This window comes from Papaver somniferum, chromosome 9 (genome assembly GCF_003573695.1).
Source record: "Papaver somniferum cultivar HN1 chromosome 9, ASM357369v1, whole genome shotgun sequence".
In the NCBI taxonomy this organism is placed as follows: Eukaryota; Viridiplantae; Streptophyta; class Magnoliopsida; order Ranunculales; family Papaveraceae; genus Papaver; species Papaver somniferum.
This window is the reverse complement of record NC_039366.1, coordinates 158983968-159009239: the sequence shown is the minus strand read 5'-3', so window position 1 is coordinate 159009239 and position 25272 is coordinate 158983968. Positions and strand designations below refer to the sequence as shown.

General features: G+C 34.8%; 1 protein-coding gene across 1 annotated transcript; it reads right to left on the bottom strand.

Annotated features, from left to right (window-relative positions):
* Positions 1-3219: 3219 nt before the first annotated feature.
* On the bottom strand, positions 3220-4548 carry LOC113312776. The gene is made up of 2 exons (XM_026561511.1): positions 3955-4548; positions 3220-3741 (listed from the first exon to the last, which is right to left on the bottom strand). The coding sequence occupies exons 1-2, from the start codon at positions 4546-4548 to the stop codon at positions 3220-3222; spliced, it is 1116 nt and encodes a 371-aa protein (XP_026417296.1).
* Positions 4549-25272: the final 20724 nt, after the last annotated feature.

The following is a 25272-nucleotide window of genomic DNA, read 5'->3' as shown; positions in this document are numbered from 1 at the left end:
TTTTTTTTATCTAGACCCTTTTATAGAGCCTGAACCTGAACCACAACTAGATGTAGTTGTCTTAAACAAGGGTATGTTTGGTATCTTCTTGGTCTGTTGCAGTTTCCTCTTCTTGTGGTTAGCACTTTTTGATCTAGAAGACCCACAATTATTTTATCTACTTCTATATGATTCTATGAGGTAACTAATTCCTTCCGATGTCTGGCTGAAGACTTTAAACTTAGCACTTCTTGGGAGGTAACCCAATTTCATGCAACACGGTAATATCTTTCCTTAACTCTTTTGCTTCAAGTGGTAACAGTTTATCCTTGTTCATGCTTTTAATTTTATCTTTAGAACATTGAGGACAATGTTAGATTTAAGTTTGGGGGTATGAGAGAAACTTTTTAGTTGCAGTATAAATAAACTCCAGAGCCTAGAAATTTATGCCTATTAAGGATAGCACTAACCTATCTAAGTGGATGGAAACATCTTGGTTGTAGGAGTTGAGGAACCAATCTGATTAGATGAAAACATCTAAAGAGTCTATTCATAAAAGCACAGAGCTCAGGTGTTAGAATTAAAAAAAACGTGGTAGTTTCGCCATATCTCGTTGAATCCTAATCCTTCTGTTTTTATTTTTAAGTGATTTGGTGGGGCACGTGATTCAAGTTGTTACCTTTGCTAGGGTGAAATAGGGTGATTGAGATACCAAAAAAAAGAAAAGAATTAAGACCAGACCAACCGGAATAAATTCAATAAAGTCGACCACTAGTGCCCTTGTATATGCCAGTTGTGTTGACCTAGAGTTAGGTTTATCGACCACTGGTCCCCTTGTATATGCCAGTTGTGTTGATATTAGTCAGACCGATATCTCAATCCATTAGGATAGGTCCATCTTGGCAGAGGCCTTCAGACAGATATGGGAAACACCGTTCACTTTAAACCATCTATCTTTTCTCTTTATACATCTTCTTAATCTTTCCATGTGATTGGTTGACTCCGGTTATGATGTACAGAAACTATCTAAGTAGAGCTCTGTCACTTTATATGAATTTTAGTATGCTTGAGTGCAAACTAGTGTACATCAATTGGAATTCCGCATCAGGGTACTTCCTCCTATAATCAATGATTGTATGCCAACCAAGGAGATTCTTTAGTGCCTTCCAAGGTTCTGCATAGATAGCTAGGGTCTGGAGTAAAGGTTTTGTGGGTACACCTCTGGTAAACCCTCCCGAGACTATAACTTGGTCACTAGGGCCACCTAGTGAGTTTGAATTTTCTTTTCTAGAATAAATTTGCTCGAGGACTAGCAAATAATAAGTTTGGGGGTATTTCATATACACATTTTTGTGTCTAAGTTGTCCTCAATTTTCTATATTATTGGCCCTCGATTATGTACTAATTTTGGTGTTTTATGTGTTTGTAGGCATTTCTGGGAAATAAACATTTTTGGAAAATTCGGCTTGAAAAGTTGATTTTGGCACCCGGAAGACATTTGCTAAACGGACCCCTGCTTTGGATAAGGGGCACCTCAATTTATAAGGGGCACCTCAGTTGGAAACCTGCTACTTGCACTCCACAGATGGATAGGGATCAACCACCTTCTTCCCAAATTCAAAATCAGTTTTGGCGGGAATGTAAGTTGCAGCACGGTTCAATTAGGGTTCGAAATTTGGAAGTGATTTGATGAGATTCAATTGCTGGAATCGGTTGGATTGGGCTTGACTTAGTGAAACAGGCGTAGTCTGGTGGTTTAATTCAATGGGGATGGGCCAGATAATCAGTTTTTGATAAAACAAGAAAGTGATAAATACTCGATATTTTGTGGGATATTTTTGATGTGGAGGTGTTTCAGTGAGATTAAATCGTTGGAATTCGTTGGTCCGGCTTGTTTTGCCTTAACAGGCATCATATGGGTTTGTGGTTCGACTAAGTTTGGCTGGGTAGCTCGAGTGAAAGAAAACAGGGAAGAGGAAGTAAACTCGGCGTTGACCAGAGAATATCACGGGAAATAATGTGTAGATAGCATTCTTGCACGATTTTTATTTCACCAGAGACTCATTCTCAGCGTGTTTGGAGGATTCAGGCGTGTGGAAGAGAGAAAAAAAGAGAGAAAATCGAAATTATTCTCGTGCTGCTACAAGTAAGGAAAGAGAATTGATGAGAGTTATTACGCGTGATTTCTTTGTCCTGTTGGGTATAAAAGCGAAATATGAGAGGCGTACAAGGGGATTGCGAGAATTGGGAGGATTTAGAACATCTCAGAGGCGAGAAATTGAAAGTTGCAGAGAGTCACCATTTCTGCTGCTGCATAGCTGAAGAACACGAAGAACATACCAACAAAGACAGTCGTTTTTCTACAGTGATAACGACTCACAACGGAGGGTCGTACATCAGAGGCAGACTTATTTGCTACAGTATCAGTGACACATACTGTGTATCGTTCTGGTTTGTAACACATATAACTGTTACAAACCCGATTTTCATTATATTTCTCCCTTTTCATCATTTGTAAACCATTTTTGAGCAATAATAATGGATTTAGAGCGTGTTTCCAACATGATGATGTGCTAATTCTCTCACAACCAAGGAAATGAGGAAGCTATTTACGCATGAATAATTTGGTAACTATTATATTTTCTCTAATATTTAATTATAATTCACTCAATCACTGCTTTTGCAGAGTTTTTAATTGTTTGCATAATTTTCTTCATTAGTTGTGATTCAATTAGATAGGTTATGCTTTGATTAGATAATCTATGCTTAGGGGATACAATTAATTTTTGAGAATTTGCCTGATTATTTGTGAGCTAAGAAAATAAGGGACTTAAAGATAATTAGAGTTTTGGGTTATTTACCATCATTCATTCATGTGTAATAGTGGAATCAGTGTCTTGGTTATTTTCTCATATCTTGAAATCAAATTTTGAGTTAAGTTTTATTAAGTCTAGAATCTTTTGCTTTCACAAGCCTCAACGAACCTATTACTACAACTCAATTGAAAATCCCATCATTCCGCCAGCTTGGGAGGTAAGTTTTCCATGCCATGTTTGTAATCTGCTTCCCTTTTTTTCCACTGCTGAACCAAAAAACTTGTATTTGCTTATAGGAATTTTCAGAAGAGTACTTCTCTTTTTCATCCATTCTTTTCATTTGTAGCATTTATGTGATTTCTTCACAAGTCTCCTTGTTAAGCTTGTTGCTGAAGAACACATTGGACTTTTCCAAATTTACCATCTATCCCGAAGAAGAAGTGAATTTTTGAATTATACTTTTTAAGTTTTTGATGGACCTTGTTGTTGCTTTGGAGAACAGAATGCAGTCATCTGCAAACAACAAATGAGAAACTGTTGGCCATGTTTTTGCTAGGATGAGTGGTTCAATGATCTTTTGTTTTGCATTGTTTGTGAGAAATCTGCTGAAACCTTCCATGCAAAGAATAAAGAGATATGGAGAAATGGAGTCACCTTGTCTGAGTCCTCTTGATGGAGAGAAGAAATCCATTGGAGAACCATTAACAAGAATAGAATTTTTTGTTGTGCTTATGCAGTGATGAATAAGTTGACACCACTTTTGAGAGAAACCCAAATGAATCGTAATTTCTTGTAAGAAATCCCATTCTATTCTATCAAAAGCTTTGGCCATATCCAGTTTGATGCCAATAACACCCTGATTAGCTTTAGTAGTCTTCATATAGTGCATCATCTCATGAGCAATGATAACATTATCATGAATATTTCTGCCTGGGACATAAGCAGTCTGCTAAGGTGAAATGATCTTGTGTAGGATGCATTTTAATCTGGTAGCTAATAATTTTGTGATGGTTTTGTAAGTGAGGTTGCACAGACTTATAGGTCTCAGTTCATTGGGTTTGGTGACAATTTCTTTTTTTGGAATAAGAACTTGAAAGGTTTCATTGATGTTGGCTAGGAAAAAACCATGAACAAAAAAATTTTGAATCATTTTTGTTACCTCCCTTCCAGCTATGCTCCAAGTATGCTGGTAGAATCCTGCTTGATACCCATATGGACCTGGTGCACCCCAAGGATTGATACTGAACATTGATTCTTTGATTTCTTCTTCAGTTGGCATTTGAATTATCTTGTGGTTTTCTTCTTCAGCGACACAAGAATTAATAAGTTGAAGTATATCTGAGTCTATTCTGTGACTTGAAGAATTATAAGTGGTCTTGAAATAATTTTTAAGTAGTGAAAAAATTTCCTCCTTGGTAGAAATCCAATTTCCTTCTTCATTCAACAAAGTATCAATATGATTCCTTTTCCTCCTATAGTTAGATCTTGAATGAAAGAGTTTGTTATTTCTGTCTTCTTGTTTTATTAGATTCTCTCTACCTTGTTGATACTTGATTGTTGCTTTCTTGTCATACCACAAATTTAGTTCTGCTTCCAAGCTCTTGGTTATGTTGATGTCTTGATTATTCTTGCTCTTAGCATTCTGAATTCTTCTATGGATTTTCTTGATTCCTGTGTTGACATGCCCAAACACATGATGATTCCATTTTCCCAAAGCTTTTGTTGTTGCCTGAAGTTTTCCTGAAATGTCCATGTCTTTATTCTCACTTGCATTCCAAGTTTCTGCAATTACTACTTTACAATTGGGGTAAGTAAACCAAACTTTATAGAATCTTTTAATTTTTGGGTTTTGATTGGTTGCTGGTTGGGTATGTAGGACAATAGGTGCATGGTCAGATCCATGTGGGATGAGGTTATTTATGATTGAGTTGGGAAAAGAAAAGAACCAGTTGTTATTAGCCAAAGCTCAGTCAATTCTAGTTTTGACATTTTCTCCTATTTTTTTTGATTTTCCATGTAAATGGTGAACCTGTGAAATGGATTTCTCTCAGACCATGATAGTCTATGGTATCGTGAATAATTTTGTATGAAAGGGAGGGGTTTGTACAGAAACTTTGGTTTTCTGAAGAATGTAGAGTGATATTGAGATCTCCCAAAATGACTCAGGGGATTGATAACTTTTCTCCAAACTCCTGAATGAATTTCCATTGCTCTTGCCTTTCTTTCTTATGATGAGAACCATATAAGCAAGATAACATCCATTTTTTTCTTGAATTTGAGAACAAACAGTAAGATGCATCATGTTACTAGTAGTATGCAATATTTTGATTCCTAAGCCATCTTTACACAAGAGAGCTAACCCACCAACTTTCCCTATAGTTTCTTGACATTGTATATTAGGATATCCTAAGTGAGTTAGAAATTTTGTAACTTTTTTTGGCTTATTCTTGGTTTCAGACAAAAATATAATTTCTGGATTGTAATTAAAGATGCAATCATTTAGATTTGTCTGGTTCTCTTATTACCTATACCTTGAACATTCCAAGATAAACTTTTCATTGTTTTGTTTTTTCCCAAAATACTAGCAATGCACAATATATTTTGGGGAAGTAAAAAAACTTGAGTAGAGTAGTGCAGATAAAAAACTTCGACTACAAAGAGGAAATTTGAGTGAAAGAAAAGTTTTTGTAAAAGATGTATACCTAGTCATTCTGCCAATCTTGGTTTCCTTGATTTTGATCAATATAGTTGTCCAGTATGCTCCATAACCTAAATGGAGCCTTTCGCTATCAACTACTCCGCAACATTATTATTTATGGTCGGTATTGGGTACCAGTTTACTGAAAAAGGTTCCAACATCCATCTAAGACAGACTAAAAAGTCTTCTACCATATGTGAGCTTTGATACATTCCCCAGTAATATGACACCCTATTAGCAATGTTGATTGTTATTGATGCTATTGCACTATATTGGTATAGTTGTTGGGTTGTCGGTGATAATTCAGTAACATGAATTCGGAAATCATCGATACTTCCAAATTCATCATCACCAAATTCTTTATAAATAAATAAAAAAACACTACCTTGTCAGGTTACATTACATCCATGATATGCATCTGAAACCCACATTAGTACATGCATTCTTGTTGTCCTTTTCTTTGTTGCGTACCGCCTTTGATGAGCAAATACGCTTCTCAAGCATAAAAAAACATGTAACTAAGATGAGATTTACAACGTGACCCAGATACACCTTAGTAGTGTTATTAATATACATAAACGACCTAAATTTAAGATCGGAAATATAAAATTGTCACTGTTCTTTATCGAAATAGACTTTGTGCTCTTATCTTTCGTTCCTGGAAGATTAAAATAATATTATTTTATAATCAGAAGACCAATTTGTTTGGGAGGAAAAAAGACAAGTTCACCCTTTTAAAGCCTAAAGTGAAAAATAAAAATCAAATATCGTCTTGCTTTTTTTTCTTTTCCTCAGTAGCTTGTTTTCCCTTTTTTTTTTTTTTTTTTTTTTTTTTTTTGCAGATTAAGTCATCATTGTATTGATTAGGTAAAGTTTTTCAAACGAACTGCGTAAACGCAACTTTCATTTGAGGAGTTAAAGGAAATTACATCTAAAATGCCACCTGAGAAATAAAATTTAAATTAGGCTAAAGCCCGACCCATGGGTTATCCATACTATCAAGCCCTTAACTAAAAGAAGTTTAAATCTAGGCCCCGAAATATTAAAAGACGTTGATACTCTTATGCATCTTGCCAAGCCCATAGTTAGATAAAATTTAATTTTAGGCCCAAAATAATTAAAATATACTGTGATGATGTTCCTACCACCTCCGACCACCACCGCCAGCCATCTCCGACCACCACCACCTCCTCCGACCACCACCGTCGCCCACTGCCGCCGTTACCCGCCACCGCCAACCACCTCCTGCCACCACCGCCGACCACCACCAACATATGGATATGTACACAGAAGTTACACATGCATATGGCATGTGTATCCAGAAGTTACACATGCATATGGCATGTGTATCCAGAAGTTACACATTCATATGACATGTGCAATACAAAGTTACACTTGTATATAAATGTGTACTCAGTAGTTACACATGTGTACGCATAAGTTACACATGCGTATGGCATGTGTATCTACAAGTTTCACATGCATATGCCATGTGTATCTACAAGTTTCACATGCATATGCCATGTGCAGTGCATAGTTACACATGTCATAACAATTTCACATCAAAAGAAACATACAAAAGTTACATGTATTAACCTTAATATTTATTTACAATAATTTCTCCGTCTATCAATTATAGTAATCAGTTGTTATTGATAACAATATACGAGTTAAAACGCTTGATATGCAAAACAAAATCCTAGGAATGAGCCACCACATCCTATAATAGAATTGTTCTCATCCATTCTTGCCTTCCTCGATACCAAAATGCTTGCACATCTGCAACAAAATAAACATTTGTGGGATTAGGTTGGATGAACAAAAAGAAAGAAACAAAATTATAGAATAATTTAAAGGTGGATAACAAAGATCATAGAAAAGCATCTAATAACTCATCTTAGCATGTGTAATTAAAAGTTACACATGCACCTATCGAGTGTAACTAGGAGTTACATATGCGTCTGTCTAGCGTAGATGGAAGTTACACATGCATATGACTAGTGTACCTGGCATGTGCACTATGTTAACTATGTAATATTTCAAAGTGAGGCATAATCTTGTAAGACTATCAACTGTATAAGGAGTTATAATAGCACTACGGGGTTGAGAACAAAGAACTTCCCTTGACCTGATACTGGTACTGGTTGGCGTGTTACTACCTGTTCATTTTTCTTCACGTCCAAATCACAAGCTTTAGCACTTCTAAATGACACCTAAATAGACCTCCTTGCATCCATCTACATCTTTAATAGCTCATACACATATGAAAATGACTCAAAATACAAAGACACCATACCAGTAAAAGTAATTTGTTTACAATCAAACCATTCTCAATGTAATAGTGCTTCTTCAGCAAAATAATGCATAAAGATAATATATCAACAAAAAATATTGTCAGTGAAAAAGATAGAGTATCAATTTTTGTTTTGAGTTCTCCATCAATAAATTACTTGCAACAGCATCAGCAAGTACTCGATAGGTTAGATAAATGATTCATCCGATGATACTATATCAACAAAAGGAGTTCATGTGGTACCTACACTATATGTATTGTTGCTGGCAATAATGGTGGTCTTGAATGTTCTTCAGTTGATCCCTGAAGAAAATAGACAATGTTAATTTGTTGAAAATGGCACGACCAAATCTTTAACAAGGATGGGACACTGATTCCTGAGGATGAACAAACAAGCTCTTTCATAAGATTACAAAAACTTCAACAAATGGATACACATGCGTAAATGAGAGTTACACATTCATAAACTTTATATCACATCCAATCAACATGTGTAACTAGAAGATACACATGTTATTAGCATGTGTAACTAGAAGCTACACATGTAATTAGCATGCGAATTAAAATGAATGAAACTCATCATAAATTACTCAAGTTTCTCACCAAACAAACATAGCTTAATTTTGAATGCGAAAAGACAGATTAGATTGCAGTACCATTTTGATTTAGCTTATGCTCCATCCATGGGGTAAGCGGATTCCAAGCAACATTCGTACAATAAGAGCTTCAAAAGTGATTTCAAGCAACATTCATACAACTTATCTTGTACGAACAATATACATATTTCATACTCAACAAAAATTTTAATATCTGAAGCGCCGATTCCGAAATGTAAAAAAACAGTAAAAATTTGTGATTCAAACCTGGAAAAGTTCATGAGAAAACCGATGCAGTATCCCTGCAAGTACTGCAACATAGAATAAAATTCAAGAGGAACATTCTCCATATTCGCAAGACGGAATACAAACTCTACAAAATATGAAACTGTGAATCACATGATGCAAAATGAAGATAAGTAACATTATTGTAGTATATTCAAACGTAGCTGAAAATCACTAGTACTTTGACTCAAACATATAAAATGATGATATAAGACATAATATTTTTTTGACAACAGATACATACATTCAATTCAAACAACAATGAAATCCCCATCCTATAATGAGAAGGGACGCGAAAACCATTTCTAGGTGTGTGTGTTGAGTAGTTACCTTCCATAAAGGCATTTGTGAAGATTGACAGTGTACTCTCCAGTAACAACCTCCTTCATTTTGTTCTCAGTATTACCTGAATGACTTTTTATCTTCCATCATCTCCATTATTCTTCGCTTTGTTGTGCATAACCACATATTGTGCATCATCACATAAAAAAATCATTGATTTGTGATTCTCATTCACGATTTCATCTGGTTTTGAAATTGTTTCAGCTTCAGACCTGTTTAACAAATTGAACAACAACAATTGACGATCAAAAACAAAGAACCAGACAAATCAAACAAAATCAAAACTAAAAAACAAAATATATAGTGGATGTGTAAAGGAAAGTTACACAAGCTAATTGGATGTTTAGATGCAAGTTACACATTTTGTGCATCATCATCAAAATAGGAAACTCAATCACATGACCACTTACTTCTTACCATGATCAGAACCGTATATAACATACAAATTATACGTACTAGTTTGTCACCTGTGCTATGCACGGGTCTGCTTCTCGTTCATGAGATAATGGATTCACGTTTTAAAATTAATTTTTATTAAAACAACCAATAATCTCATGAACTTTAAAACTAATAAAACATTTAAAAAACTCATAAAAAATCAATGGAACACAAAAGAAGAAAAAAACACAATGAAAGTGACATGGACTTGAAGTTCGAAATCATCGTATACTATCACGTTTATCCTAGCTTCATAAATTGACTAAAAGTTACGCCCGTCTAATCTTTTTCCATGTTATGATATTCTTTAAAATTTTCAATATAGTTCGTCAGATGAATCCTAATCGAGATCATGATATTCTTTAAAGTTATGCTCCTCTAATCTTCAAAATATTCTCGTTTAACCGCTTAGTTTTTCATAGATTCCTCTATCTCGACTATGTGATGAGACATTTGGTATTTTATTAAGGTAACATGCACTTTGAACAATGTTTTGATTTCTTTGGTAACTTATCGACCTTTTTTGGGTTTTCTTTCTCTCTAATACACGTACCTACAAACGTTTTTACATGGAAATTATCATATATTATAAATTAGAAATTCTTTTTTAAAAAATCCGTAATTTTACATGTATATCGTGTAAGTAATTTCGACATATGTCGAGTGTCTTTAAACTCGTGAATTATAATATCTTGCGTATTTTAAATTTGTGAATACATCACATTCATTCAATTATTTGTACAATTATTGTTGTGTACTCGTAAATTCCTATTTATTAAAGATAGAGTGCGTCTCATTTTGGAGCAAAAAAATATTAGAATTAAAATAAAGTGATTATGTGGATCATGTCGGTGTTTATATGTGTTTATGTACCTTGGAACTATAGGATGAACACCTAAATAATCATTACAACATCGAATCAATATGTACCAAAAAAATGTAATCAATAATCATTATAGGATGAACCCGTGTATTATAGAGTGAAATATATGGATGAGTGATTGTATACATGACATGAACCCGTAGACTATAAATACTTTCAGTGACTCTGCATGTATTCGTGATGGATGAGAAAGCCCTACTAATCAGTCATAAGCCAAATTTTACAGGAAATCACAATAGAACTGAATAGTCAAATGAAGTGAAAAATAAAATCTCTCTAACTATCAACCTTACTGATTGCTGCAACCTTAGTGAAAAAGTATATATATATATTTGTACCTTTTATTTTCTCGGGAACATTCACTTGTGCTTGGGTCACTTGTCCGGTTCCATTTATGTCTCCGTAGATCAGAGTCGTATATCTCTGATTCGTCCGAATTTCGTACTACTAATACAGATGGGACATAGTCATAAATAATTGAACTAATACACTTACAGCATGTTCTTTTCAAGTAATTGGATTTCAGGGAATCCCATTCCTAGGGAATGCACCCAATTCCTTGAACCGAACGGTGCAAATGAATATTTTGTAATTAAGAATTTTGATTCCTAGGAATCCAATTCCCTCCAAAATAGTAGAATTCCATTGCATTGGTCCAATAGTGTAATGGAATTGGATTCCGGGGTAAAAAAAAAGATAATTGAATTACCTCAACCAAACATGAACTTTTAGGATTTGAATTGCATTCCTAGGAATTCAATTCCAAGAATTGGATTACCCCATAATTTTATTCTTAGGTTTCCAATTCTCCCAACCGAACGGGCTATTAAGGTGCGAGAAAATTACTACCTAGGTAATTCGGTACACTAAGTAATTGGGTTGCAGTGGCCCTGCAAATCGTTCTGGTGATCAAAAATTCTTAACAGACCGCTCCATAAAATTCCCCCAAAACCACATAGACTCAGGTGGTTGACCCATCTCACCCTTTAATGGTCCCCTTTCTAACTCCCTTTCGGTAGGTCCCACCATCCCTATTCACACCACGGTTTTGGTGTGGTTTATGGGGCGGTACATGTAGCATTATTGTTTGATACAAAGAACAGAACTCTAAAATTCATTAACTACCCAAAATTTATTTTTTTTAAATAAGAAACTCACTAGTTCTCTAAAGACCGAGAAAACAGACCAGGTAAAAACCGCCTCTCTCATCTTTTTTTTATGGCCCCACCTCTCAGAAGACGTGCAGGGGGTGGGGGTTGTGAGGGACGTTTCTTTTGTGTGGTTTTTATCTCGGTCTGCCGAGACTTTCTGTAAGAAATTAGTTTACTTGTAAGAGACCCACCTCCGCCACCAATAAAGCTTCCTGCACCACCCATTACTCTAAAACCACCATCATTATCAACCCCACTTCAACCACCATGAAGACGATTCAAAGAGGCAGACTATTCGACTTTGGCGGTTTTGAAAACGATAATACATTTGTATAGAATGCCTCTTAGAGATATATTGAGTCATCTATATGTGATATGTGAGTAAACATGATAGCATTTGGAACAAACTCAATTGCCGTGTCTTCAGTGGACTTTGCCCGTTATCATTTGGACACTTTACAATCTTTTCAAAGTTAGTATTCAAACATCATCTATTATGGCTCTAGGAATATCCAAATACTTCCACCAAATTTAACTATCTATTGTATAATCTAATCATTTTACATGATAATGGAACATGTACTGTCTGGTTGGTAGCCTTGCAATATGATATTTAGATCTTGCTTACATAAATAGGATACATACGTCGACATGCTTCATTATCTAGATGTTGTGGTACTGGGCTGCAAAACTACCTGTTAAATGGACTTCCATTTTGGCAGTAGAAGTTGGGAAATGGTCTTTCGATTCTATGAACTCAAAATGCCTACACAAAATTGGTTAAAAAGACCAAAATCAATAATTCCTGGATGAAATGGACAGTTAGATTTTGATACTGTTTAAATGGACAAAAATGTAAAAATAGACAGGATGTAACCGGTTTCATCGTGCCCATTTTCAAATATTTTTTCTTATTTTTAATTTACACATGATGTATCCAGTTTCATCCTTGCTATTTTTTAAATTTAAGCTAGGATGAATCCAGTTTCATCCTTGCTATTTTTTTTGGCCATTTCACCCAAACTATTTTTTACTCGTCAATTTGAACCGTAATTTAAAAATATTTGGACAAATGACCCATTTTTCGAGAACACAAAATTGGTTTAAAAGACCAAAATCAACAATTCCTGGGTGAAAAGACTTGTACATTTTGATACTGTTTAAATGGACAAAAATTAAAAAGATACTGTTCAAATGGACAAAAATATAAAAATAGCCAGGATGTAACCAGTTTCATCCTGCCCATTTTCAAATATTTTTTCTTATTTTTAATTTATATCAAGATGCATCCAGTTTCATCTTTGCTATTTTTTAAACTTAAGCCGCGATGAATCCAGTTTCATCTTTGCTATTTTTTTTGTCCATTTCAACCATACTAATTTTTACTCGTCCATTTGAACCATGATTTAATTTTTTTTGGACAAATGACCCATTTTCCGAAATGCCTAACGGTGTTTTTCCTTTTCGGAAAATGGGTCGTTTGTCCAAAAAAATTTAAAACATGGTTCAAATGGACGAGTAAAAATTAGTATGGGTGAAATGGACAAAAAAAAATAATAAGGATGAAACTGGATTCATCGCGGCTTAAACTTAAAACATAGCAAGGATGAAACTGGACGCATCCTGATATAAATTAAAAATAAAAAAAAATATTTGAAAATGGGTAGAATGAAACTGGTTACATCCTGACTATTTTTATATTTTTGTCCATTTGAACAATATCTTTTTAATTTTTGTCCATTTAAACAGTATCAAAATGTACACGTTTTTTTCATCCAAAAATTATTGGTTTTGGTCTTTTTAACCAATTTTGTGTTTCCTTTTTTGGTTGAGATTGCAATCAGTTATTTGACAGCATCCGCATAGCAATTGTAACATTATAAAATAGATTAATAAGATGATATAAGTTGCCTCTTTCTGAATATCTAGTACTTCAGGTTGAAAGAATATGTTGGTGGTAAGGATTTTGGTTTAAAGTGATGTACATGTTGGTGAAAAGGTTTTTGGTGCAAGAAACATGTGAAGCCATTGCTGCTCTTCGGCGATCACATAAATTGTTAGAAAAAGTTGGACTCGGAACTTCACATAGCGTCATAGAGAGAGTAATGACTGCACGTCTAGAAAGTAAGACAATAGGAACAAAAGAGAAAATCTATCTGACAAGTACAAAACAGATCATTCCACCAATTATTTTTTTTTACTTCAAAAATGAAAACCAAAGTAATGATTAGAAGAGCAAAACCAAAAATTAAACCTTTTCCAAATTTAAAATAGATGATTCCACCTAAATCCAGTACCCAACTCTACCACTGACCCCTTTGAAACCTCAACTGCCACTACCTAAATTACTGAATACAGTGATGGATTAGATCACTGTATTAGGATTATGAGCAACATGTAAGACTGTCAACAAAACAACTTCCGTATGTAACATAGCAAAAGAGGAAATTTGGAGATTACTATAATTATTAACAAATAATTATAGATAACTCAATATACACACTAACTAAAAATTTACCCCACGCGTGTCTTCACAATCAATTTACATAATCACGGGATGATGGTTTCTATTATGTTTTTTACGGAAACGATCTAAAATAGTCTGCAATGTAGTTTAACAATATATCATGTAATTTTCGTTTTACCATTCAAAATTCCAAAACAGAAACTTAAGAGTCGCTTGTTTATCATGGTTTATCAGAAAATTCAATATATCATGTAAGCTATATCAGCAACTTTTACTGGCCCTAGATTTGAGAGAAATGTGGAAAAATTACCTGGTTTATCTGTGTGAAGGTCGCTGCTGTGCGCGTTGAATTTTCTGCCAAAATGGAAAAGTTGAAATAATTATAAAACCGAGATGATGAAAACCGAAATTTGAGAGGATGATTACCTTGGTGGTGGGAAGAGAGAAGACGATTTAAGCATGTAATAGGCGCACCTCAAAGGCCAGTGTCTATATACCATACTTTTTCCTCGCGCCGTAATTAAGAATTGAAGATGGTAATATGGTATCACCAACAACAATTGCGACATAAGAAAAATAAATAAAATAAATAAAATAAAAAAATCTTCACTTTTTGTACCTCACATCACATGAGTCTATTTTCATCGCCAGGAAGCTCCAAATAGGTTCAGTATCGATCCTCATGACCTCCCGTTGCCGCAGCCATCAACACTAACTATTACACACTCGAGGAATATGAGAAAAACTATAAGTCAACAAAATCAATTGCTAACTATTCGAAGAATTCTTCGTCATATAGCTTTCTTCGAGTACTCTACTTCAAACAAAAAACGTAGAGAAATTAAGTGGGAGGGGAAAAAACCTTGACCAAAAAAGAAACAAAAAAACAAAAGAGAGATAAAAACATTCATATTAAATCAGAAAGTTAAAATGAGTAGAGAAAGAAGCATACACAACAGATGCTTGAGTTTTTCCGGCCATTACGAAGCACCATCCTGAATAGTCAAAAGCGATATTAGAAAGAGGGAGAAAAAAAATGATGAGGGAATTTTGTCTGCTTAGACGTTTTATATAGAGAACAGGTTGTGCAAGCAAAAAATCACGGAGTATCTACTTCCGAATAAATCATAAATATATTTATAATTTTATACCTAATTAACAAATCCTAATTTGGACAGTTTGTTTTAAAAATTAGTACAAAAATAATGTTTATATTAGTTTATAGTCAAACATAATATAAAATCTCTTGATTTCCTATTAACTATTTTACGTTTTATCCTACACGTTTGTTTTTTGAAATTTTTTTAATGGAATGAACAAAAAGAAGAACAATATTCGCACCTTTTTTTTTCTCGTTCTGGTGAATTTGAAAGCCCGATTTTGTATTAACAATTTTTTTTTATTATTGAACAGGATTAGTAATCAATTTGTTCGTAAAAGTGGAAGAATCAATGTTTCGGTATCCAGGTATTTTAAATTCCAATTATTAATCTAAATTTTAATTAGATTTTCTTACATTTTAACTGAATTGTTATTAACAGGGTTAGTTTATTATTATTAGAGTTCTTTAATTTTAATAGAGTGGGAATTGACAGGGTTAAATTACTATTAGTGGAGTGGATGTAATTAGAATCAGAATTAGAGTTAATTCTGTAAAAATATGTAATCGGACATTGGTTCTTTTCTTTATTATTTATCAATTTATTTTTCTGATAAAATCATGATAAAAAAACAAATATTTTGATTTGATTTTATTTTCGAATTTTAATATGGATTATTCTAATATGATTTTGTGTGTTAATTTAACATTAGATTTTAGTTAGAATTAAATATCTCAATTAGGATTTTTCATATATTTTTGGCAATAACGTGAGATTTTATAAGATTTAAAATTTATTGTGCTCATATTATTACCAAATTTAAATATGGTGGGGCCAGAAGCTCTGGTTAACCACAACGCTCGAAAAAACTCTGTTTTTATATAGAGAATTTCAAACTTCACATTTGTAGGCCAAGACTCAAGATAAGCAAACTAAAATCAAAGTTCACACGTATTTCTCCTTCCTGTTTTACAAGTATTATCCATCAATCTCATGAATCATAAAAAAACTTAAAGAAACTTATCTTATTTCACTGATTTACTATCGAAATAGATGTTGAAATTGCATAGATTTAACCGTACGCTTCCAGTTATCTTCATCGATTAAGATTCCATCTTCAAGACAAGGTATTGAATGTAGCAAAAATAGATTGAACTTAAAACAATCTGCCAAAAACAAAATTCATTAAAGATGATCTCAAATCAGTTCGAAAATAAAGGTAAATGAAATTCATATCAAATAGATGGGTAAAATGGATAATGATTCACAGATTTCGAATCTGAAAACTGATTTTTGATCGAGATGAGAGATTAAAAGATAGATCAAATTCTGTTCAAGAATCATGGAATTTTTTCTTTGAAAAGTTTCTCTGAAAAGTATAATTGAGGTGAGATTATACCAGATCCAACTCAAATTATGATTTCAGTAACAAATTTGAGCTGAAATGAAATTGGTAAAGCTTTCCAATTGATTTTTCAGAATATATACAAATTCAAAATCGAATAATTAAACCTACCGGTTGAATTGAATTGAAATTAATACTTATCTGATCAATTTTTTGTAGGTGGGTCGTCAGATTTATCTGCTGATGATGGATGATTAATTATCACTTCTTCTCCATTTATTTTCCACGAATCTTCCAAGAACAAGTGATGATGATGTTGAATTCGGTTTATATAATCAGGACCTTTGTTTGTATAACTTAGATCTAAGTTTTGAAATCATTTTTCACTGAAAATTTCGATTAGAAATCGTGTCTTCTCGACATGTTTCTTCATCCGACAGAGAGCAAAATAAAATGAAAGAGAGAGAGAGAAAGAGAGAGAAAGTGAAAAAGAGAATGAAATCTAGATCTAGTTTTATTACCTATATATACTAAAGGGCAGTCTTGGTATTATTAGAATTATTATGGATAATATTGTTATTGCTAAGCCCTGAATTGTAAAGTTCTGGGCCTAGAAATATCAAAATGTGAAAGAATGGAGTTCAGTTGATAGTGAAGGATCCACTTTACGGGGTTTCTCTATATTGAACCCATATAGTAAGGGGGTTATAGTAGTTTTCACAATTTATAATTATTTTTTTATAGAAAGTTTCATACATTATATATTAATAATAAAAGACCGCAATACAATGGAAGATTACAATAAAAAAAAGCATAAAAGCCAATTATGCCTGCTTAAATAAAAAAAAACAAGTAAACATTATGAAAAAAACCTTCAACAACAATAAGAGAGTGATAAGTGCATAATTCATATGATTTTAGTGTCTATTCCATACTTGTTTTAGCTATTATTCTTGCATATTTTCGAATTATTACTCTTGTTTTCTACTATTTGCCTCTATTAGGTGAATCATCTAAAAAAGAGCTACAAAGTGCTAAAAAGAGCTAGGAAGAGAAGTATTCCAAGTATCCAAGTGCCCAAGTCTAAGAGAAGTGGAAGAAGTGCGACGAAAAGGAGCAAAACGCTCAAAATCAAGAGAAGGGACAATGACCGATCTTAACTCATTCAAACTAAGGATTTCTCATAACTAACTTGAAGAGAATTGAAAGATAAAAAATAATGCAAAAAGAATTAGGTCATTCCGAGTTCGGACGAAGAAGTTTTGGCCAAAACGAGCCTTTATCGAATACCGAAGACAATAAAGTATGCAAACGGGTACGCATACTTTAAGTCCAAAAATTTTGCTGGATTTTGTAGTATGCGAACGGGTAAGCATACTTAGCAAGTAGGAAAACGTGTATGCATACCTTGGAAGGTCTAAGGTCACGTTTGGGGTCGTTATTTCATATTTTTGGGCCGGGTTCTTGAACCGAACTAAATACGTGAAGGCCAAGCAATGTAAACCTATAAAAGGAGGTATTAGGTCATGAATGAAACATCATCAAGAGATCACAAAATTGTAAGGCTTGGAGATAAGAAACATCACATGGATCGAAAGTTAGGGGTTCGGAGCGGTTCTTCAATCGTAACGATATCTCTAAACTTTTCTTATATGTATATCGTGGATGCTTATACATCCATGAGTAGCTAAACACCCATTGATTGAGGATGAATTCTAAGTTGTAAACTTGATTTGGTTTAATATATGAATTTATTTTGATTCCTTCATATGATTATCGTTTGTGTTTACTACTAAAAATACTTATGATTAATTGATAGATTGTTTAGGTGGCCAACTGAATATATTTGTTGATTTAATCTATTGCTAGTGAGGGTTAGGATATCCATAATTTTTGAATAATTCCTTACACAAGTAGAAAACGTGAAACCTTGCAGAGGGATTCTGTAAAGCGATCACGTGTAAACACAACCTTAGCAAGTAAACCGAGCGTACTGAGTCTAACTACTAGGATCAACCTAAATTCACAAAACCTAAAGCATTCAATTGAATTACATCTTGTAAGCATACCTAAAGGTGGTTCAGACGAATAGAATCTGGTAACTAAGCGTACATGTTATCTAGTGATTTAAGGAATTTTGGGAATAACTAAGCGTACTTGTTATTCTATGGTTGGTGATAATCTACGATTAATGACGAATAGATGAATATATTAACTCATTGATAGTTTATTAACGAAGAAGGATTCCTCGATCATCTCTCTCCCTATTGCATACAATTAAATATTTTCAATTGCTTTTATTTACTTTATTCAAATCTGAAACAAACTCCCATTTGTGACATTTTGACAACTAAACTCACTGCTCTTCGTGGGAACGATCCTTACTTCCATTATATTACCAGTTAATTGTGTGGAAATAAGATTATTAATTTGTTGAGTCTACGACACCCATCAAATTTTGGCGTCGCTGTCGGGGAGCAGTCGACAGCTTTAGTTGTTATTTCTCTTAGTTATATTATTGTTTTTAGAATTTCTTGTTAGTTGTTAATTTCGTTTTCTAGATTTGTGGTTTGAGGTACTTAATCTCTGGCACCGAAAGACTGGGAATACCAAAGGTGTGGTATTCAAACTCGTAAAGGAACAATACTACAAGAACGTCAACAAACACAACAAGAACCTTCTTCAGAAGATATGGTAGATGGTACAAATCCTCCACCATCTCCACCTGTGGAGAGGAAGCTGCGAGAGTTGACATCTCCATGCTTAGATTCGCAACCACTGTGTATTACAATCACTAACCCAGTGGAGCTGAAGCCGAATCTATTTCATCATCTACCAAAGTTCAAGGGACTTCCAGGTGAAGATCCGAATCGACATCTTCGAAAATTTCAACAGAAGATGACAAGTCTTAGGCAAAGTACCGAAGACAGTGATACGAAAATGCTGCAAGCTTTCCCATTCTCTTTAATAGATTTAGCAGAAGAATGGTTGTATATTACCTTCCTCCAGGGAGTATTACAACATGGACTGAAATGAAAAAGCTATTTTTAGAGAAGTATTTTCCTGCTTCTAAGGCAGCATCTGTTCGTAAAGAGATTAGTGGTATTCTTCATATTACTGGGGAGTCTCTTTATGAATACCGGGATAGGTACAAAAAGTTAGTGGCAAGTTGTCCCCATCACAACATATCCCCAATACTCATAATTCAATACTTCTATGAAGGATTACTTCCAGAGCAACAGAATTTGATTGATGCAGTTGTTGGTGGTTCACTCACTGAGAAGACAATCTCGCAAGCAACTAGTTTTATAGAAAGCATGGCTTCTAATGCACAACAATTTTATACAAGGCACACTTCTGTCAGGATAGTGAGCAAGATTGGAGATTCTCCAAATACAGAGCACCGGTTAAGCACCATTGAAAAGGAAATTCATCGTATAGCTTCAGTAGTCGCTCCACCATACGAGGAGGAGGCCGAGGTAAATGCTTTATTCCCTAATCAGAGGCCAAGGTATGATCCATACTCAAATACTTACAACCCTGGTTGAAAAGATCATCCTAATTTCAGTTATGCTAACAAGCAAGCAGCAACTCCCAATCCATATGCAAGACAAGGTGGTTTTCAACAACACTTACAGCAACCACAACAAGCTAAAGAGCAGGGAACTTCTATCGATGATAAGTTCAACATGCTAATGCAAAGCATGCAGGGTATCACATCTACAACACAGAGTCTAAAGGAAACGGTTCAACAAAATCACCAGCAACATGAAGTGGCCATTAAGGACTTGAGGATGCATATGGGATGAATTTACTAAAAGCACAAAAATCAACAAAATTGTCATCACAACCTTTTGTGAACCCAATAGAGCACGCTAATGCGGTAACTCTAAGAAGTGGGAGACAAACTGAAGAGTCGTATCAACAAAAAGAGGTTAGTAACGACATCAAAAAGGAAATAGAGGAGGAAACCATCCCAAAGGAAAAGCCAACCTCAAACGGCCGACCCAAGGACACAGTTCCCAGTTTTATCATACCACCTCCTTTCCCTAGTCGTTTTGACAAGTCAAATAAGCAAGCTCAAGACAAGGAGATCATGGACATTTTCAGCGAAATACACATCAACATTCCATTTATTGAGGCCATCATAACCGGACCCAGGTATGCCAAGGTTTTGAAGGATTTGTGTACAAGGAAGGATAGGCTGATTGCTAATGAGATTACTCAGGTGGGCGAAAGTGCTACATCTATGTTACTAAAGAAGATGCCTACAAAGTGTGAAGATCCTGATGGTTTCACGGTACCCGTTACCATTGGTAACCGATGATTTGAGCGTGCTTTGCTTGATTTGGGAGCTTCCATAAGTGTTATATCAACCGATGTTTATGATTCTTTGAATCTCGTACCTTTAAAAGAGGCAAAGATCACTATTCAATTAGCTAACAAGTCCAATATATATCTTAAGGGAGTCGTGGAGGACGTGTTAGTTCAACTGAATCAGTTAATCTTTCCGGTTGATTTGTACATTGTTGATATGCACAATGGAGATAATTATTCATCTACTTCGTTACTTCTTGGGAGACCGTTCATGAGAACTGCAAAGATGAATATTGATGTTGATAGTGGTGCACTCACTATGGAATTTGATAAGGAGATCATACGGTTCAATATCTTTGAAACCAGGCGTTATTCTAGTGATGTTCACTCAGCTTTCTCCATTGATGTTATTGGTTTGTTAGCGCAACAAATGTTCGATTTGAATACTGAAGATGAACTTGGAGTTGTGCTACGGAATAGCATTTCTTTGGACGTTCACGGACAGCCGAACCTGGACGTTGAATTAGACAAAGAACTGGTGGAGATGTGTGGTGCCTTAACAGCACTACAAGAAGCTAAACCGGGTAATATCTCTTATATTTCTTTACCCGTAACTAATGAGGTTCCATTACCTTCTATTGTGCAGGCACCGGAACTGGAATTGAGGCCGCTTCCAAACCACCTAAAGTACGCGCACTTGGGTGATAAAGAATAACTTCCGGTGATTATTGCAAAGAACCTCACCACAATACAATAAGAACGTCTACTCAGGGTTCTGAAAGAGCACAAAACGGCTATTGGTTGGACAATTGCTGATATCAAAGGCATTAGTCCATTCATGTGCATGCATAGAATCCTAATGGAAGATGATTTTAAGCATGTACGTGATGCTCAACGTAGGCTTAACCCCCCAATGATGGAGGTCGTGAAGAAAGAGACCCTCAAATTACTAAGTGTGGGGGTGATTTACCCAATTTCTGACAGCAAATGGGTTAGTACGGTACAGGTGGTACTTAAGAAATCAGGTGCCACTGTTGTTAGAAATCAAGATGATGAACTTGTTCCTACAAGAGTTCAAACTGGATGGAGAGTATGCATAGACTACAAAAATCTTAATACAGTAACCCGAAAGGATCACTTTCCTCTGCCTTTCATTGATCAGATGTTAGAGAGGTTAGCGGGACATTCACATTATTGCTTTTTGGACGGTTATTCGGGTTACAATCAGATTATTATTGCACCAGGGGATCAAGAGAAGACTACTTTTACTTGTCCTTTTGGTATGTTTGCCTATAGACGAGTGTCGTTTGGTCTTTGTAATGCGCCTGCCACTTTTCAGAGGTGTATGGTTAGTATATTTTCTGACTATGTGGAGCGCATTATTGAGGTATTTATGGATGATTTTAGTGTTTATGGTGATTCATTTGGTATTTGTTTACAAAATCTTGAACTTGTGCTTAAAAGATGCATAGACACTAATCTTGTTCTAAATTGGGAGAAATGCCACTTTATGGTAAACCATGGAATAGTGCTCGATCACATTGTGTCCTCTCGAGGGATTGAAGTTGACGAAGCAAAGATAGACTTAATAAGAAACTTACAATACCCCACTTCGGTGAGGGAGATTCGCTTGTTTCTTGGTCATGCAGGTTTTTACAGGCGGTTTATCAATGACTTCTCCAAAATCTCAATGTCGATGTGCAAATTATTGCAAAAGAAGGTTATTTTTCACTTCAACAAGGAGTGCAAGGATGCCTTTGATAAATTAAAAGAGTTGTTGACAACTGCACCAATTATCAAGTCAACGGACTGGAGTCTACCATTTGAATTAATGTGTGATGCCAGTGACTATGCGGTTGGAGCCGTTTTTAGTCAAAGAGTAGACAAGCTATCTCATGTGATTTATTATGCATCTAGGACCCTAAACGATGCACAAATCAACTATTCCACCACCGAGAAAGAATTTCTGGCTATAATGTCTGCGCTAGAAAAATTTAGATCCTATTTGGTGGGATCAAAAGTGGTGGTATACTCTGATCAACAACACTTAGGTACCTATTAAAAAATAAAGAAGCTAAGCCAAGACTTATACGGTGGATACTACTATTGCAAGAATTTGATTATGAAATAAAGGATAAAAGAGGTGTTGAAAATACTGTTGCGGATCACCTTAGTAGACTTGTTGTTTCCGAAGAAGAACTTCCTTTACAAGATCGTTTTCCAGACGAACAACTTTTCTCAATTGAAGATTCAACACCTTGGTACGCGGATATAGTGAACTACTTGGTTACAAGGCAAGTACCTAGTACAGTGTCTAATTTTCAAAAGCTTAAGCTTAAGAAAATAGCCAAGTAGTATGTGTGGGATGAGCCCTACTTGTGGAAATACGGTTCTGATCAAATCATCCGCAGGTGCGTACCTAATTCTGAACTTCAATCTTTTTTTTTTCATACTTATGCATGTGGTGGTCACTTTGGTTCTAAACGTACCTCGTTCAAAGTACTTGAAAGTGGATTTTATTGGCCTATCATATTTGAGGATGCATATATTTTTTTGCAAATCTTGTGATAGATGTCAAAGAACGGGCAATCTAGATGCTCGAAATCAAATGCCACTCACACTAATTCTTTCCATAGAAATTTTTGATATGTGGAAAATTGATTTTATGGGTCCTTTTGTCAATTCTAATGGAAAAATTTATATACTTCTTGTTGTGGATTTTCAAAATGGGTGGAAGATAAAGCCACCCCTACTAATGATTCTCAAGTTGTTTGTGAGTTTGTGAAGGAATTTTTTTTTCTAGACATGGTACACCAAGACTGGTTATTAGTGATGGAGGATCACATTTTCAGAAATCCTTCCATGCTTTACTCAAGAATTACAACATAGCACACAAGGTTGGTACGCCGTATCACCCACAAACTAGTGTGCAAGCCGAAATCTCAAACCGAGAGATTAAATCCATTCTTGAGAAAACCGTAAACACTACACGGAAAGATTAGAGTTGTAAGCTTAATGATGCACTTTGGGCATATAGAACGGCGTACAAAACACCGATTGGTATGTCTTCATATCGGTTGGTTTATGGCAAAGCTTGTCATCTTCCGGTTGAACTTAAACATAAGGCTTATTGGGCGATAAAGATGTGCAATATGGATTATGACAATGCGGGGAAACAAAGGAAGTTACAACTTAACGAGCTAGAGGAGATACGTAATGATGCTTACGAGAGTTCTCCTATATACAAGGAGAAGACAAAACTTTTCCATGACAAGGTGATTTCTCGAAAGAGTTTTGTTGTGGGTCAAAAAATTCTTTTATTTAATACTCGTCTTCGATTATTTCCTGGGAAGCTAAGGTCCATATGGATTGGACCGTATGTTGTTACTAATGTTTTTCCTTATGGTGCAGTTGAGATTACTAGTACGAAAAATGGAATAACTTTCAAAGTCAACGGCCATAGATTGAAGCCTTATTATGAAAAATTCTCTAAGAGAATGTAGAAGTGATGAGACTTCAAGATTCACTCCCTCTGGAGGAGTAGCATAATTGGAATGCCAAGTCGGGCTGAGGACGTTAAACAAAGCACTAAATGGGAGGCAACCCATCGGTTTTGTATCTCTATCCCTTTTGTTTTTAATATTATTAATTTTGCATATCATATCGTGCATTCCCATCTTAGATTTTACAAGTCCTATATCTATAATGAAAGTTTTAACGAATTCTCGTCAGAAAATTATGACAGCGCAGTTGTCACAGAAATAGCTCTCGAGACTTCATACGGATTCCGATTTGAGTGGTTGATCCCAAATTTTAAAGAGGACATACTCATATTTCTTTTGAAAAAATAAAATCTTAATTTGGAGTCTGTTAAGTTTGAGCGATAAGCCTGGACATTTGAGTTTCGGAGTTTTTCCAGAACTTTTTCAGATGGCATGACTGTCAGTCCGGAAGACATAAGTCAGACCGTTTATCGAAGTCCTGTGCCCTTTTGACACTTCATAGAAAAGATATAGGCGAACAAATTTAGTTCAGGATGTTTTTCCTAGTTCCTTACCCATTGGTACAGTTTTCAAGTTTTTCAGGGATGTTATATCAGAAATCAGAATTTACGGTTTTGAACATTGAGGACAATGTTGAGTTTAAGTATGGGGGAGCATTTATTATCATACTATATGCATATACACATAAAAAACAAAATATACTCTTTGATTTCTTGCATTCTTGGGACTTCATCTTTTGGAGTTAATTATGAGCTATTTAGGATGACACTTTAAACCTTTTTAGGTTGAAACAGTTCTTACAGCTATAGATTGAGTTCCACTTTGTCGTTCTAAGATCTTTAAATATACGTTCATAATTGAATGTGAAACTCAGCTATGGTAGTCATTTGAAAGAGTCATCCTCGCAATTAATCATTACTAAATCACTTTCTTTTTATTTTTGCCGTTTTATGTTTCTCTAAAGTGATTTGATGGGATCCTGATACTGCCGTGGATGTTGTAGCAAGGTAATCATTGGTTGAGTATATAAAAGCCCCATAGACAATTGTCTTATACTTA